An 18,602-nucleotide genomic window follows, 5' to 3' on the forward strand; every position below is an offset into this window, starting at 1 on the left:
AAACACTGAACAGTTTGGTTAGTAAGTTATTGCTAATTAATAGTGTGGAAAACATTTTAGCAACGTGTCCACTCCTTCCTCAAACAGAGCATAATTTGAGCCTTCCTGTGGGTTAGCTTAGTTGGCCGAATGATTGGTTTGTGTTGCAGAGTGATGCCAACAACACGGGTTCAATTCCCGCTCTGGTTCAGGTTACCATTACCTTCCCAACCTCTGTCCTCACCTGGGGCGTGGTGACCCTTAGGTTAAACCATCGCCATTCGTCTCTGTCTAACCTTTGACCTGACTGAGCATAAACAGGGAGAATTGGTGGCCAGTTTCTTTTAAGGAGGGGCTAATCCAGGCAAAGTAAAGATCTCAGAGTAGACAAATGTTAAGTGGTCTTGCCAGGGGCCACGTGTAAGCCTTCCCCCCTCCCCCCCTTGCTTGCACAGGCTTGACTGATTCCACCCACTTCGAGCCAAGCTAACCAGTAAGCTTGCGGGTGGGGGAGGTCACCACTTACTTGAAAGAGTTTTCTCAATTTTATTTAAACTGCACATGATTCTGTAGCTCACAGAGCCCTTGAGAAGGACAAGGGGTAGCAGATACATGGGAACATCACCTCCTACAAATTCCCTTCCAAGCCACTCAACATCCTGACTCAGAAATATATCGCTGTTCCTTCAGTGTCATCGAGTCAAATTTCTGGATCTCCCTATCGACACCAAATGGACTGCAGTGGTTCAATCTTAGAATCCCTACAGTAAGGAAACAGGCCATTTGGCCCAACAAGTCCACACCGACCTTCTGAAGAGTAACCCACCCAGGCCCATTCCCCAATACCATTTATTGTATCCATTGCTCCCAATGCAATCTCCTCTACATTGGGGAGACTGGGCGCCTCCTAGCAGAGCACTTTAGGGAACATCTCCGGGACACCCACACCAATCAACCACACCACTCTGTGGCCCAACATTTCAACTCCCCCTCCCACTCTGCCGAGGACATGGAGGTCCTGGGCCTCCTTCACCTCCACTCCCTCACCACCAGACGCCTGAAGGAAGAACGCCTCATCTTCTGCCTCGGAACACTTCAACCCCAGGGCATCAATGTGGACTTCAACTGTTTCCTCATTTCCCCTTCCCCCACCTCACCCCAGTTCCAAACTTCCAGCTCTGCACTGTCCCCATTACTTGTCCTACCTGCCTATCTTCGTTTCCACCTGTCCACTCCACCCTCCCCCCACCCCCGACCTATCACCTTCATCCCCTCCCCCATTCACCTATTGTACTCTATGCTACTTTCTCCCCACCCCCATCCTCCTCTTCATCCTTCAGGCTCTCTGCCCGAAACATTGATTTTCCTGCTCCTCGGATACTGCCTGAACTGCTGTGCTTTTCCAGCACCACTCTAATCTAGACTCTGGTTTCCAGCATCTGCAGTAATTGTTTTTACCCATTCCCCTACCCTATTACTCTACATTTACCCCTGACTAATGCACCTAACCTACACATCCGTGAACACTATGGGCTGTTTAGCACAGCCAATTCACCTAAACTGCGTATCTTTGGACAGTGGGGATGATACCAGAGCACCCGGAGGAAACCCACGCAAACATGGGGAGAATGTGCGAAGTCTACACGGATAGTCGCCTGAGGCTGGGATCGAACTAGGTCAGGAGTGCTGTGAGGCAGCACTGCTAACCACTGAGCCACCGTGCTGCCCTTGAAAACATCTTGTCACCAGCTTCTGAAGGGAAATGGGGGATGGACAATAAATGCTGGCTCAGCCAGCAACATCCATCAGCGAATTAAGAAAAAACATTGCACATTGCACTTGACTATGAGCCTAGGTCATGGGTCAATGATGGATTACTTTCAGGATCAGAGCAGAGCTACCTATATTTGAGTTGGATGTTGGTAGAACCTCGAATTCAACACGTTCACCTAATAGTTCGCAGCAAGGTTACAAAACAAAATGCAATGCCAAGGAGAGCTCTGGACAGGAGAACAGATGTTGGTCCATCAAGTGTCAAATAACTATTTTAATTCATTATTTTTCAGTGTTAGCGCTATTGCTGTGGATCAACCCTGCTGCTAGCTCCCCAGTTCCAGATGTAAGCTGCTTCAACGTGAAGCATTGTGCTCTGCGAGCTTATCCACAGACACCAGTTCGATGTCCCCATCCCCTCTCCCTTCCCAGTCGGTGTTCGGAAGACAGTCTCAGCCACAGTAGCAGCGTGGAAAGTGCCAACTGAGCTCAGTCCGAGCTGGTCAAGGTGTTGGTGGTTAAGGGTGGTTAAATTAACCAGGCATCTGAGTTGCTGGTGCCATTCAGCAACTCCTGCTGGGTGCCTATGGTGGGCAAGGGCAAGGGAACCGTGGGTCACAGCTGAGCAATGCGACCAGGTATCCATGAAACCAGCCAAGAATTTACAAAACAAGGACTATTTTAACGTAGGTCTGATGTGAAAATAAAACTGCTGGAAATCCAAAATAAAAAAAATGCTGGAAATAGTCAGTTGGGGAGAGTCAACATTTCAGCAAATGTTTGCACCGATTTAGCTCCAATTCTTTTTCCAGTGGGTATACACGTCTAATTATCCCTGATAAAAATGCATAATTTCCCACCGACTTATGGAAACCTCTTGTCCAAGAACATCCCTACTGGAGAAAAAAGCATCTGCGATGGGGCCAATTTTCACTAGTGGTTTTCTTAAGCTATTAAAATTAATGAGGTGGTCAGTTTTACAAACAGACAATGACCAGGCCTTGTATCTGGTCTTGAGAGCTGCAGAGTGAAGACTGAAAGCGTCTCCATTCCTGAGTGCTCCGTGCTCAGTCACCAGAGGGAGCCCTTACCATGGAATGAGCTCCATCTGCCACGCTAACGTGACCGAGGAGCCCCAACCAGTCATACAGCACAGAAACAGACCCTCTGCTTCAAAAACCAACACCAATCGTGCTCCCAAACTCAACCAGTCGCACTTGCCTGTGTTTGGCCCACATCTCTGCAAATCTTTCCAATTCGTGTCCTTATCCAAATATCTTTTCAATATTGTAACTGTACCCACATCCACTATCTCCTCAGGAAGTTCGTTCCACACATGAACCACTCTCTTGTAAAATAAAAATTTGCCTCTTTTTAAAGCTTTCGCTTCTCCCCTTAAAAATATGCCCCCTGGTTTTAAACTCCCCCATACTAGGGAAACACTCTTGTCATTCACCTTATCCATGCCTGTCAATTATTTTCACAGACTCCCTACAGAGTGGGAGCAGGCCATTAGACCCACTGAGTCCACACTGACCCCTCCTCGGGGCATTCCACCAGACCAACACCTTACCTTATCCCTGTAGCCTTGCATTTCCAATGGCTAACCCAGTTAGCCTGCACACAGCAGACACCAGGGGCAATTTAGCACGGCCGATCCCCCTAACCTGGCCATCGTTGGATTGACAGGCAGAAACCTGGAGGAAGCTCGCACAGACAATGTGCAAACTCCACACAGACAGTCGCCCGAGGCTAGAATCGAACCAGAGTCCCTGGCGCTGTGCTGCAGCAGTACCACCCCTGGTTTATAAACCTCTAAGTTTTATTAAACATGTTTGCGCTGCTAAATGAACACTCGCTCAGTCAAGCCCAGCACAAAAGGAGAAGGCAGCTTGCACCACCAACTTTAAAGCACTTCTTAAAAAATAACACACACACAAAGGATGACACTTTGCACTTTCAACCATTGAAAGATCTCACCTACCTGCTACAGTTGATGTCAGGGGCAGATTCGGGTCAGACTGGTAAGGGTGCACTGCCATTGGAGCCATAGGAGGGACAGGAACCCCAGCGAAGGTGACTGGTGGAGCGGCCATTGCTGGATGGGTTGTGGTTGCTACAGTGTAAGGGTACTGAGCTCCAATGAATGCCGGATGCATCCCCTAGACAGATTACAGACCAGTAAATAATTGCACATTCCCCTCCTGCCGCCCCAATTATTACTCCCAAGCTCGCAGCTCGACGAGAGACCTGACGTGACTGCCTCTGTCCAACATCTCCACTCGCTGCCTCTCCCTTCTCGATCAAGGGGCACGTGACCAACCGAGAGGAAGGGACAGACACAGGTTGGCATTGTGTACTTAGCCCCACTCTGCCCATCCTCCAATCCTTTCTCAAATGCAACCTGGGATTGGGGTTGAGAAACGTATCAGCCATGATTGAATGGTGGAGCAGACTCGATGGGCTGAATGGCCTGATTTCTGCGCCTATGCCTTATGGTGTCTCGCTCCCGACCAATCCATCCAGAATACCCGTTTAATCAAAGTTTACTTCCTGACGACAGTCAGAATGTTTGGGGTAAATTGGCTTGGTTCACATTCGCCTCATCAATTCTCCCCCCAACCTGCCAGCCCCGCCCCCTCCCCCGGCAAACCCAGACCAAACTCCTCCCCATTGAACTGTTGCAATAATCAAATGACACAAGAAATATCAGGCAAATAGGACTTTATTTTCAATCCACAAAGACACTGTCCATTCATGGAGTGATGTTAGCCAGGACACACTACTTCATCAAAATGGACCACCCAAACAGCCTGAAAAAGGCTTCCAATTCATTTCTCCCTCAGTATTGCATGCAAGCATCCACCTAGATATTGTCCAGGAGTGAGGGCAGAGTTCCAAACATCTTCCTACACCCCAGGAAAACATTACTGGTTGCACAAAATCTGAAGCACCCTCTGTACTCGGGGCAGGGGTAAAACGTAGGGGATGTGGGGATGGGAGCTAGCTTGGAATAGAAAGTGCATCGAGGCAAATTGGCTCAGCTAGGAAGATAGATGGAAGACGCAAGGGGTGTTAGTGAGGAAAGGCTTGTATTAACTACGTCAGAAAGCATGGAGATTGCCCACACTTAGGTGCACAATACTTAAATAAAAGCAAAATACTACAGATGCTGGAAATCTGAACAACACAGACTGCTGAAGAAACTCCAACAGGCCAAGCACCATCTGCAGAAAGAGAAACAGGGTTAATGTTGAGCTAACAATGACTTTCTCTGAGCAGAACAGATCTGAAGATGTCACACTAGACTCAGAACATTAATGCAGTTTCTCTCTCGGCAGATCCTGCCTGACCTGCTGAATCTCTCTAGCATTCTCTGTAGATTAGATTCCCTACAGTGTGGATACAGGTCCTTCGGCCCAACAAGTCCACACTGAGCCTCAGAAGAGCAACCCACCCCTTCGTTTACCCCTGCACCTAACACTACGGGCAATTTAGCATGGCCAATTCACCTAACCTGCACATCTTTGGACTGTGGGAGGAAACCGGAGCACCCGGAGGAAACCCACGCAGACACGGGGAGAACGTGCAAACTCCACACAGTCACCCGAGGCAGGAATCGAACCCAGGGCCCTGGTGTTGTGAAGCAGCAGTGCTAACCACTGAGCCACCGTGCCACCCAGTTTTGGAATCCCTCTACGGCTGATGGTGAAATTTGAACTCAACAAATATCTAGAATTAAATAACCTAATGATGATGAATAATGTAGTAATCTAAACTACTGTTAGCAAAATAAACTCATCTGTTTCAAAAACGTCCTTTAGGGAAGGAAAGTTGCTATCCTTACCAAGTTTGGCCACATGTGATTCCAAGTGAAAAATTGAGGACTATACAAAACAGAGTGCTGGAAAAGCACAGCTGGTCAGGCAGCATCCGAGGAGCAGGACAGTCAACGCTTTGGGCATAAGCTCTTCATTAACATTCCTGCTGAAGCGTTTATGCTCAAAACGTCGATTCTCCTGCTCCTCAGATGCTGCCTGACCAGCTGTGCTTTTCCAGCAACATACTTTTTGACTGTACGTGTGATTCCTGTGATTGACTCTTAACTGCACTCTGGGCAAATAGGAACAGGCAATAAATATTGGCCTGAATGAACTTGAAAAACATTTTCGCTACATTCATGCATGTGAGAGGGGCCCTTTCTCTGGTGACTATTCAATGCTATTTCAAATAAACGTGTGCAGCAATCTCAGTGGGGATTCTGACATTGCTGTCGTTAATCCTACTGGTGCCTCTATACAAATCTCCCTCTCCTGATCCCGGTGAAACGACCAGTACTGTATCGAAGTACCTGAGGATAGGCTGCTCCGGCAACAGGGAAGATTGCAGGCCGAGGAACGTGCTGTATTGGATGTCCCAGGTAGGCAGCGTTACACACCGACGGGATGTGGGTCTGGATAGTCGTGTACGGGTGACTCATGACCGGGCTGGTGGGGAAGACCTGTCCGTGGGGGTGTGCGATCGCCGTCCCGGCGATGGTGTGCTGCTGGTACATGGTGGACCCGACGGTGATGACCGGCACCACGGCAGTGGCCGTCACGGTGGCTGCCACGGTAACCGTGGCCGAGCCCTCAGCCAGGGGAGGGTGCTCCGCAGACGCCCGGCCCGCCTCGTGGGCCCCGCGGGCTGACATCTCCCGCTGCTGCTGCTGCTGCTGAGAGCCACCTGCCGTCTGCTCGTAAAGCCAGTACCACTGGTGGGCGACCTCAAACAGTACCTCCGGGTATACACCACCACCCTTCGCTGCTTCCTCCACGGCCATACAGGCCTTCTCCAACATGGCGTTATCCTGGAACAGAGAACGGACAATGTAACACACACTCACACTCAGGCCATTCAGCCCCAAACAGCCACGGAGGCCTCCTCCAACATGGCGTTATCCTGGAACAGAGCACGGACAATGTAACACACACACACACACACACACACACACACACACACACACACACACACTCTCTCTCTCACATACGTTCCTTAATGTATAAGGAATGTTTGAGGACTCTGGGTCTATACTCGATAGGACGAGGACTGGACAGAGTAGATGTGGGGCAAGAGGTCTTCATTGGTAGGAGAGACTAAGACTCTAGTCTTAGAGAAAAGGGAAGACCTTTTAGAATGGAGAGAAGGAGAAACTTCTTCAGCCAGAGAGTGGGGAATCTGTGGACTTCACTGTCACAGAAGGCTGTAGAGAGCAGGTCATTGGAGTATATTTAAGACCGAGATCGATAGGTTCTAGATCATGGGGTGCGGGAATGAAGCGGGAGAATGGGATTGAGAAATATGTATCAGCCATGATTGATTGAATGGCAGAGCAGACTCGATGGGCTGAATGGCCTAATTTCTGCTCCTCTGTCTTATACATACATACATGCACGTGTACACATATGCACATGCACACAACAAATTAGCCCAGCTCTCTGAAAACAGAAAGAAACCGCGCTTGTGGACACAGACTCATTAACAAGACAAATTCACCTCAGGCCCAGCCCTCGGTCAGGGACATTTGTAAAGCCACATGGGCAGTTTCAGGAAACTTCACTTTCCATGCAGTTACCTGGAGCAATTCATCAAAGGACACATTGTACCCATTGTGCGTTAACACGGTGGGCGTGTTTTTCAAATTAGAGAAGTGGAAAACCAGAAAACTGGGAGGGATCTTAACAGGAGTATACTGAGGGGCTGCTCTCCTCCCCACGGGGCAATTCAGGGCCAAAGCTTAAAACAAATTTAACAAGGGTGCTCCCATTCCTGATGGAGACGAGAAGGAAGTCTTTTCTCTGAAAGGTTCATTCAGCTTTGGAATTTACTTTTTCAGGGAGCACTGGATCATTAAGGGCTGAATTTGACAGGTTTTTGATGGGAGTCACAGTTTATGGGGAACAGGCAAGAAAGTGGAGTTAAAGTCCTCAGTGGATGACAGAACCGGCTTGATGGGTTGAATGGCCTCCCCTTGCTCCAGGAGAAGTAGACCATTCAGCCCATCGTGTCTGCTTCACCACTTAATAAGATTGCGGCTGATCTCTGTGTCTCAAATTCCACATTCCCGTTTCCCCCAGATAATCGCCTATTCTCTTTCCTAACAAAAATCTATCCACATCCGCCTTCAAAACATATTCCCATGACAACAATGGCTCTAGCCCAGTGTAGGAGGTAGTGGGGCTTGACTTTGAAAGAAGATTCATATTGTTAAGATGCTGAAAGTTGAACAAACAAGCTCTTTAAGAATTAACTTGCAGGAAGTGAAAATCACTGGAGAGACCCATCCTTAATTTGTCTCTTGAGAAGATAATGGAGTGAATGGTGTGGGTAAATAAGGGAGGCGGTGGTGGACAAGGAGGAGGCAAGGGAGGAGAACAGGAGTAGTAGTGGAGGAAGGAGGGAGCAGGGGGAAGAGGACACAATATGTCTGTCTCTCAGATACAACTGACATGCAACCATCATATTAACCTCCACCAACAATGACAGGTCACAGTAGCACTGCTGCCTCACAGTGCCAGGGACCAGAGTTCGATTCCACCCTCTGTGTGGAGTTTGCACGTTCTCCCCGTGTCTGCGTGGGTTTCCTCCGGGTGCTCCGGTTTCCTCCCACATTCCAAAGATGTGCAGGTCAGGTGGATTGGTCACGCTAAATTACCCTGTCGTGTTCAGGGATGTGTAGGCTAGGTGGGTTAGCAGGATTACAGGGATAGGGTGGAGGGGTTGCATCCGGGTGGGATGTTTATTGAGTGTCAGTGTAGACTCAATAGGCTGAATGGCCTCTTGCTGCACTGTAGGGGTTCTATAATTCTATGACACAGTCTTCAGTGACACCAGTTGAGGACAGGAACGTTAAACAGGATCACAGAGCATTTGCAGCTCTTCTGCCAAGACCTTGGGACCTTCAGGACCCGTCTGATCTACAGGAACAGGCAGATGGGCCATTGGGTCTAACTCTTCATTAAAAAGGCAGTACCTCCTGCAATGTGGCAATTCTTCCAGCCCAAGGTCATGCAGCAGGCTAAAGGAGTATCTCTCAGCAACAGAAAACTCATCAACCTTGAAGAAATATGGGCTAATGAAGCAAGCTACCACACAACATTCACCACCACAATCATAACCACACTGCCATTATTAATGAGACATCATGCAATTACACGAAGATTAATTACACCATGTAATTTACCAGTAGAACACAAATGGTCTTGTCAATATAGTGAATCCTAACGTACCTGCTCCTTGCATTGGACCAAGGCTCGTTGAATCTCATTGGGGTTCAGGGCATGGGCATGAGGTAGACAACTCAAAGCCAACTCTGCTGCAGCTCGGACCATGTTGGGATCCCGGGCACGCGAGGCACGATCGGCTAACGATGCCACTTCTGGTGGTGTTAAATGACCATCCCAACATTCAACCAAAATGTTCAGAGCCGCACTACCAATCTCCATCGCCTGGCCTGGTGCATTCAGAAGAGATTTAAAACCAATTATTGGCAAAGCAATAAAAAAAACCAGAAAAATGACCATTTTTAGATTAAGAGTATATGTAGAGGAGACCATTCAGCCCATCAAATCTGCTCCCCTGTTCAATAAGATCAAGGCTGAAAAGGAGGTCACCCTGTTGGGAGTTTTCTATTGGCCTCTGAATAGTTCCACAGATTTAGAGGAAAGGATAGCAAAGAAGATTCTGGACAGGAGCAAGAGTAACAGGGTAGTTGATATAGGGGACTTTAACTTTCCAAATATTGATTGGAAATACTTTAGATGGGTTAGTTTTTGTCCAATGTGTGCAAGAGGGTTTCCTGACACAGTATGTAGACAGGCCAAAGGGTGAGGCCACATTGGATTTGGTACTGGGCAATGAATCCAGCCAGCTGTTAGCTTTGGAGGTAGGTGAGCACTTTGGTGATAGCGACCACAATTCAATAATGTTCACTTTAGCAATGGAAAGGGATATGTATACACTGCAGGGCAAGAGTTATAGCTGCGGCAAAGGCAATTATGATCCAATCAGGATGCATAGGATGGGGAAGGAAACTGCAGGGAATGGGCACAATTGAAATGGGGGGGCTTGTTCAAGGAACAGCTACTGTGTCCTTGATAAGTACGTAGCTATCAGGCAGGGAGGATGTTGTTGAGCAAGGGAGCCATGGTTTATTAAGGAAGTGGAATCTCTTGTCAAGAGGAAGGTGGCAGCTTACGTTAGAATGCGATGTGATGGCTCAGTTAAGGTGCTTGAGAGTTACAAGTTAGTCAGGAAAGACCTAAAGAGAGAACTAAGAAGAGCCAGGAGGGAACATGAGAAGTTGTTGGCAGATAGAATCAAGGAAAAGATTATATCAAGAATAGAAGAATGACTAGAGTAAGATTAGGACCAATCAAGGACAGCAGTGGAAGTTGTGCATGGAGTCAGAGGAGACAGGGAAGCGCTAAATGAATTTTTTCATCAATATTCACACTGGAAAAGGGCAATTTCTCAAGGAAAATACTGAGACACCGACTACTAAACTAGACAGGATTGAGGTTCATAAGGAGGAGGTGCTAACAATTAAAGTCTCCTGGGCTGGATAGGATTTATCCTAGGATTTTCGGATTGCAGAGTCTTTGGCTTTGATCTACAGGTCACCATTGTCTACAGGAATAGTGCCAGAAGACTGGAGGATCGCAAATGTCCGCTTGTTCAAGGAGAGTAGAGATAGCCCTGATAATTATCGACCAGTAAGCCTTACTTCAGTTGTGGGTAAAGTGTTGGAAAAGGTTATAAGAGATAGGAATTATCATCTAGAGAGGAATAAGTTGAATAGGGATAGTCAACACGGTTCTAAGAGTAGGTTGTGCCTCACAAACCTTATTGAGTTCTTTGAGAAGGTGACCAAACAGGAGGAGGAGGGTAATGCGGTTGGTGTGGTGTATATGGATTTCAGTAAGGCATTTGATAAAGTTCCCTATGATAGGCTATTGCACAAAAAAACAGAGGCATACAATTGAGGGTAGTCTAGTGGTTTGGATCAGAAATTGGTTAGCTGAAAGAAGACAGAGGGTAGTGGTTGATGGGAAATGTTCATCTTGGACAATTACTATTGATGTACTGCAAGGATCTGTTTTTGGGGCCACTGCTGTTTGTCATTTTTATAAATGACCTGGATGAGGGCATAGAAGGAGGGGTTAGTAAATTTGTGGATGACACTCCGGTCAGTAGAGCTTTGGATAGTGCCGATGGATGTTGCAGGTTACAGAGGGACATAGATAAGCTGCAGAGCTGGGCTGAGAGGTGGCAAATGGAGTTTAATGTGGAAAAGTATGAGGTGATTCAGTTCGGAAGGAGTAACAGGAATACAGAGTACTGGGCTAATGGTAAGATTCTTGATAATATGGATGAACAGAGAGATCTCAGTGTCCATGTACATAGATCCCTGAAAGTTGCCACCCAGGTTGATAGGATTGTTAAGGTGTACAGGTTGAATGGCTTAGCTTTTATTAGTAGAGAGATTGAGTTCCGGAACCAGGAGGTTATGCTGCAGCTGTACAAAACTCTGGTGCGGCCACACTTGGAGTATTGTGTACAGTTCTGGTCACCACATTATAGGAAAGATGTGGAAGCTTTAAAGAGGGTGCAGAGGAGATTTACTAGGACGTTGCCTGGTATGGAGGGAAGGTATTATGAGGGTGAGGGACTTGAGACTATTGTTATCAGAGAGGAGGAGGTTGAGAGGTGGCTTGATAATCAGAGGGTTAGATAGGGTGGACAGTGAGAGCCTTTTTCCTCAGATAGCGATAGCTAGCACGAGAGGACATAGCTTTAAATTGAGGGGTGATAGATATAGAACAGATGTCAGAGGTAGTTTCCTTACTCAGAGAGTAGTAGGGGCATGGAACGCACTGCCTGCAACAGTAGTAGAGTCACCAACTTTAAGGGTATTTAAATGGTCATTGGATAGGCATCTGGATGGAATGGAATAGTGTAGGTTAGATGGGCTCCAGATTGTTGCACCAACCTGTGGAACCATCAAAGATCGAAGGGCCTGTACTGCGCTGTAATGTTCTACGATCACCCTCAATTTCATTTTATTGCCTTTTTCCCATGACCCTCAATTTCCTAAATTACTTTTAAAATCTGTCTTTAAAAATAAGTGGGAAAATGAAAGAGAAATCGTCAAAGGCTGAACTAACCCAACAAGTGTGTTTGACGGAGAATACACGTCACTTGTCAATGCAAGGCATTCTTTGCAGGGTGAGTACATTCACCCTCGGGTGACCGTCTGTGTGGAGTTTGCACATTCTCCCAGTGTCTCCCATGGGTTTCCGCCAGGTGCTCCGGTTTCCTCCCACAATCCAAGGGAGTGCAGGTTAGTTGGATTGGCCATGGAAAATGCAGGGTTACAGGGATAGGATAGGGAGGCAGGTCCGAGTGGGATGTTCTTTGGACGGTCGGTGTGGACTTGATGGGACGAATGGCTTGCTTTCACATATTGGGATTCTACGATTAACGGACACTGAACCTCCTTGCTCACGCCCCCTGGATTGGAAATCGGGTCACATAATAGATGCAGCGAAAGGGGAGAGGATAACTTTCCCAAACAAAATTCACAAATTCTACTCTGGAGTATGTTGGGGCCAATCTCCAAGTCATCTTTTAATACAAACTACAAATTTTAAACTTCCTTAGAGAGGACCTCATCACTCTTCCATATTGTACTTCCCAGGGTTAGCAATCAGAAAAATCCTAATGAGTCTTCCTCTCGCCCATCCCTTTGTTTACAATCAGAGGCCAGAGGGGCGCTGGGAGGCTGAACAGGTTCTTTCTGTGACAGTACATTGTCCTTCAATTTCCTGCCTTGGGAAATACCAAGATGCTGACCACTGAGCAAGTCGAGTTGGAAAAACAGAACTTCTAAAACTACAGATATGTGGCACAGCAGAACACAGATTCATAATTCATAACTATTCAAAGATTTGAATCTTACTAAAAAGGCTCTGTTGAAACTTTTCATCTTGTGTTCATCGGGATAAACGCAAGTCGCTGTTTATGGTTTATGTAAATGATTTAGACTGGAATGTAGGAGGGTCAATCAGTAAGTTTGCAGATAGTTCCACCTTTGCAGGGGTAGGAAGTAGAGAGTAGGAGAACCGAAGACTACAAGAGGATGTAGAAGATGGGCAGGTCGGATGGGGCTGATCTGTGGCAAATGGAATTCAATCTGATTAACGTGAAGTGATGCACTTGGGGCAGGACCAGCAAGGCGAGGAATACATCACAAACATGTAGGATCCTGTGAAACCCGGAGGATCAGCGGGATCTTGGTATGCATGTCCATTAAGGTATCTGATCAGGTGGGTAAAGTGGCTGAGAAGGTATATGGGATACTTGCCTTTGTTAGTTGGGGCATAGAGTTGAAAGGCAGAGGGGTTCTGCTGGAACTGTATAAAACACTGGTTAGGCCACAGCTAAGAGTACTGTGTGCACCTCTGGAATCCACATCATAGGAGGGAAGTAATAGCTCTGAAGAGGGCGCAGAGGAAGTTTACCAGGACATTGCCTGGACTGGAGAGTTTCAGTTGTTCAGCAAGATTGGAGAGACTGGGGTTGCTTTCCTTATAGCAGAGGAGATTGAGGGGGGTCATGATTGAGATGCACAAAAGTATGAGGGGCATAGACAGGGTAGACAGGAAGAAACTCCTCGATGGAGGGATTGGGGCAGAGATTGAAGGCAAGGGGGAAGGGGTTTAATGGAGGGTGTGCCGGGTATCTGGAACTCACTGCCTATTAGGATTGCTGATGCAGAAACCCTCATCACATTGAAGAAATGTTTAGATGTGCACGTGAGATGCAAAGGCCATGGGCCAAGTGCTGGAAAACAGAATGAGAATAGTTAAGGTGGTTGTTTTATTTTTAACCAGAATGTGTGATGGGTCTAAAGGCCTTTCTCTTTGCTGTAGATCTCAATGACTCAATAAGGATGCTTAATTTCAAAGGGGCAAATAATTTATACTGCATGAGAGAAGGGGATTGGTGGGTGGGCATTGCAACTCTAATCGATCACAGTGTAGCCATGGCAAATGCGCCAGGGAACTATGATGCCACGTGTTTTTGTTCAATTCCACACATGTTCCTTTTACACACGGAGCAAAACATTCAACACAATGGGCCCCCGTACCATGGGCCCCACATACAATGGGTGAAAGTGGGTACTGCAGATGCTGGAGATTAGAGTCTAGATTAGAGTGGTGCTGGAAAAGCACAGCAGGTCAGGCAGCATCCGAGGAGCAGGAAAATCGGGCAAGAGCCTTCGTCAGGACCCACGGACAACGGAGCCACCCTCTACGCTCCAAGAAACCTTGCTTCAGGTTGATCTCCCCGGGAGGCGAACATTACACAAGGGTTGATTTGAAGAGATTAATATACTATTTCTGTTCCCTCAAACCTGTGATCCAGGAGACGTGGGAAGAGTAAGTTCTTGAAAGCCAGTTCGGTGACACAAAGTTGTGCAAGCCCAGTGCGTACAGCCCGATTTCAAACGCGCAGAGGTGGAGGTTGCGATGGGGACCTTGGTGACCTCCACTGGCTGAAGGATGGGTAAAGATGGACGTGCTGCTGTTGCCTCCTGCTTTGATGAGGACCGTCTTTGCAAGCTCAAAGTAAAAATGGGCGGCTGCCTCTGACGGCTGGTTGGGTACATGGGGAGCGTGGCATTCTGGACGCCTGCCTTTGTACCTGGAAGGGGAACAAACCAGAAAAATACTCACACACACACACACAGCATGTGCAAGACCTGCTTCAACATTAATTCAACAAACAGCAGCATCGCTAAATGGCCAAAAGCAGGAACACCAATGCTCTAAACGAACATCCAAATTAGGAGTAGGCCATCCAGCACCTCCAGCCTGCTCTACTAACCACAAGATCATGGCTGCTCTGATTGTGGTCTCGAATTTTCTGTCGATCCCCAATGTTCAGATTGCTTGGTCAGTGAAGGATCTAGCTGAAAAGAAAGTTGCCATAGTTCCACCGAGCCTTAGGGCTGTTCTCTCATGTGAGTGTGAGTGGGAAGGAGAAAGAGGGAAGGAGAAAGAGGCAGAAGGAGAAAGAGAGAGAAGGAGAGAGAGAGAGAGAGAGAGAAGGAGAGAGAGAGAGAAGGAGAGAGAGAGAGAGAGAGAGAGAGAGAGAGAGAGAGGAGAGAAAAGAAAAGGAGAGAGACAGAGAGAGAGAGAGAAAAAAAAGAGAGAGAGAAAACTGGTGGTAGCTTAACCTGAGGGTCACTGTGCCTCAGGTAAGGGATGAGATTGAGAAGGAGACACCTTCAGGTAGCCTTAGCCAGTAACATTTAACCTGGCCTTTAAAATACTCTATAATTCTGTCTCCACCACTCTCTGGGAAAAAGAGCTCCACAAACACACAATCCTATGATTTCTTCTCACTTCTGTCTTATTTTTAACCAGTGTTCCCCCATTCTTTCCTCATAAATATCAAGTGATCTGCATCTCTATTCCATCCACCCACCCTTAGTCCTGTAACCCTTAATATTCACATCTAATAAAAAAAAGGTAAATAGTCGCGACAGAAGATGAATACTGTCAGGAGAAATTTGCTGTCTGACCCTATTGTCTCACTCATCAGGACACGTGCAAGAATGCCAAATCTCAAAGGGGACAACAATTTTTATTGCATCAGAGAACGATGCTGATTTGTTGGTAAGAGGACCCTGACTGGTTAACGTGTTACCATGGAGAATGGATGAAGAACAATTGATTTCCCATGTTTCGTCAATTAAGCATTAGACTTGGTACATGCATGATTAGGAAGGAGGCATAAATCGCACATAGGAGGGGTCATCATGAACAGACAATGAGAGGGCAGCAGGCTTTATCAACTGAATGGCCTCACATATCAAGCTTTTGTTGTTGACGGGATAGAGACAAAATGAGTCAAATCACTACACCCACTGAACCTCGTCCACCCAAACAGCTTCCCCTAACCACACACACCCTCCTGTCCAACCAATCACAGCACCTAACAGTTTCTTAAACCAGCGTTTGCCCCATGACCTGATCCAACTACTTTGAAATGTTGATAATTTTGAATGAATATCTTTCTTTCTGACATTAATACTTTCATAATCACCTCAGCTTAATATCCACTTTCACAAGGAATTGGAACATTATAGAAACGAGCTGGATCCAGAATATTCTCTCGGATTACCTTTCAATGGTCTCTTTCAAGCTGACCAACCAACATATCCTGTTTTAGTTTGGTGCTCTCGCTAGCCGTGAAGCCATCCCTTTAAGTTTTTAACAGGCCACATACTTTCTTTTTTTGGGACTATAAACCGAATTGAAAGTTGAAATACCATAACTGAAACATTAGGAGAATTGTAAAAGCAACTTTAAAAGTAAAGACATGTGCTGCATACTGCTGAGCTGTACCTTACAGGGTCACTTTCTATAGAAGACAGAAGGCACTCTTTGAGACGGAGTGGAACCAAGACTCTTTTGCATTAAGGAAATTCTGCCTGACAACAGCCCTCTGATTGGCTGAGCCCCGAGGTGTAGAAAAACAACTTGCATTTGGTATGACACCTTCAGAACAGTTAAACATCCCATGGCATTTCACAGGAGCATTACTTGATAAAGATTGACACAGCTGCACTTTAGGGCCGAATGGAACTAGGTGAACGCAAGAGAGATATCAAAACAGAAAGGTTTGTAGGATTTAATAATTAAAAAGAAAAGGGTGGGCAGTGGTACGTGTGAAGGATAAACACAGACGGACAAATTGGTCCTAATGACCCATTTCTGTGTGGCCAATTCCAAGTACTACTACAAGCAATAGCAGGAGCTGGAAACAAAAGCAAGCTGAAATATCCAACCCAACAATAAAGGAATTGAGCTTCGATATTACCGGCCGACGTCTGTGCTTTTGGTGCGAGCTCCTCCAGTGGCTCGTCGACTACCGCTGGAGGACGACGATCCGAGCGAGTCGCTCGACGAGCTGCTGATACTGTCGCTGTCCTGGCCCCTGCCCCAGGACGCAGCCGCCCAGCCCCCCCGGATAGGCCGGCGACTCAAGGTGGGGGAGCTGTCTGAGGTGGTCTCCGGAGCACTGCTGTCGATACTGGCCATACCTGGCAGAGAAAGGCACGGAAAATAAAATGGAAACACATCTGCGCCCCCACTCCCCCAACCACCTTGCCCAGGCGATTGAACTGCGATTACAAACCCCAGCATGGAGGCAGTATATAGACAAACCTGTGCCCATCCAATTCTAAGTGCCAATTCCAACTCCCCATTAGTCCTAGAAAACTCAACTTTGGGACAATCAAATGCGACATGGTGGCTCAGTGGTTAGCACTGCCGCCACACAGCACCAGGGCCCCAGACTCGATTCCACCCTCAGGCAACTGTCTGCATGGAATTTGCACATTCTCCCTTTGTCGGTGTGGGTTTCCTTCGGGTGCTCTGGTTTCCTCCCACAGACCAAAGATGTGCAGGTTAAGTGATTGGCCATGCTAAATTGCCCCTAATGTCCAGGGATATATGCAAATTAGAGGGGTTAGCTGTGGGTAATGTGGGGCTACTGGGATAGGGTAGGAAGCTGGGTCTGGGTGGGATGCTCTTTGGTGGGTCAGCATGGACTCAATTGGCCTAATGGCCTGCTTCCACATTGTAGAAATTCTATGAGAATGCATCCCTTTTGAAGGAATAAGCTGTGTAATCAAATTTATTATACCATAACCCATATTGTAACAATGTTGTAGCTTTAAACTTTTCAAGTATTTTTGCCTTTTGTTTTGGAAGAGAGGTTTTAAGGCAGAAGTGTTGCACAGTTTACCAAAACCACTACAATAAACAGTTTGAGGGCTTGGGGTCTTTTGTTTTCATGGTTGGAACAATAGAAGCAGCCTGAATGGGTGGAGTTTAGTTCCCACTGAACAAGGATCTTTAGTTTAACTTTCAGCAGCTGCTATTGAGCCCTTGAAGAGCTGGGAGCTATATTTTCCCCTCTCTCAATTACAGGGAAAAGCCAGGGGCGTGGGGTTCTCTGCCTGCAATGGGAGTTGCACGTGAGATGATCTGTTTTCTGAGTTCGCCTTTTGCCAAGGGTGTATTTATGGGATTTTACTATATCGGAACAGTTAATCAGTAATAACTATTGTATCTATTATTCTGTTGAGATCTCCAACAGAGTTAAGTTATTCAAATTCCCTTCTTTCTTTTGTTGTATTTTAAATAGAGTGGATGAATAAAGTGTGTTTTACTTTACATCTGGTAGCTTGACCAATCGAACTGTATATGGAACCTTTGTCTTTAAAATAAGAAAAAACATTATGGCCTAAACTATCTTTAGTTTATTTTGAGGGGTTTGGTCTGATCTATAACAATATATTACAACATTCAAACACTCAATTCATTAAATATTAAGATAACATCAAAGTAAAAGTGATAGAAACAAAAACATGGGAGCAGGAGTAGGCCATTTCCTGCTAACACCCCACACTTTTTGTTCCCAAAGCAAGAGATTGTGAGTCAGCTGGAGTATTGGGTATCACATCATCAGAAGGATGCACTGGACAGAGTGCAGAGGCGATGTCCAAAAACCATCCCAAGGCTGACACCGTACCATCATGAAGGTGCATTGGGACTGTTCTCCTTGGAGAGACAACAGCTAAGATCTGATGGGAGGGTTTCATAACCGTGAGAGAACTAGATAGGGAGGAGCTGTCCCCACTCGTAAAAGGGCCAAGAACAAAAGGGCACACGTTTAAAGAGATTTTGCAAATGCCACTGAGAAAAACATTTTTTTCCACACAGCAAAAGGTT

General features: G+C 46.7%; 1 protein-coding gene across 5 annotated transcripts in view; it reads right to left on the reverse strand.

Annotated features, from left to right (window-relative positions):
* zswim8 (zinc finger, SWIM-type containing 8) overlaps positions 1–18,602 on the reverse strand; it is a 199,969-nt gene that overhangs the window by 10,817 nt on the left and 170,550 nt on the right. For 4 of the 5 annotated variants that reach the window (XM_072583458.1, XM_072583456.1, XM_072583455.1 and 1 more), the window contains exons 19-23: positions 16,684–16,906; positions 14,210–14,499; positions 9,021–9,244; positions 6,104–6,601; positions 3,737–3,914 (exon numbers count right to left, since the gene is read on the reverse strand). In XM_072583458.1, the coding sequence (XP_072439559.1) occupies positions 3,737–3,914; positions 6,104–6,601; positions 9,021–9,244; positions 14,210–14,499; positions 16,684–16,906 (1,413 nt within the window). Of the gene's footprint in view, positions 1–3,736; positions 3,915–4,461; positions 4,980–6,103; positions 6,602–9,020; positions 9,245–14,209; positions 14,500–16,683; positions 16,907–18,602 lie in introns of those variants that run through there. The other variant, XM_072583459.1, reaches the window with a different exon arrangement.

Source organism: Chiloscyllium punctatum, chromosome 13 (genome assembly GCF_047496795.1).
Source record: "Chiloscyllium punctatum isolate Juve2018m chromosome 13, sChiPun1.3, whole genome shotgun sequence".
In the NCBI taxonomy this organism is placed as follows: Eukaryota; Metazoa; Chordata; class Chondrichthyes; order Orectolobiformes; family Hemiscylliidae; genus Chiloscyllium; species Chiloscyllium punctatum.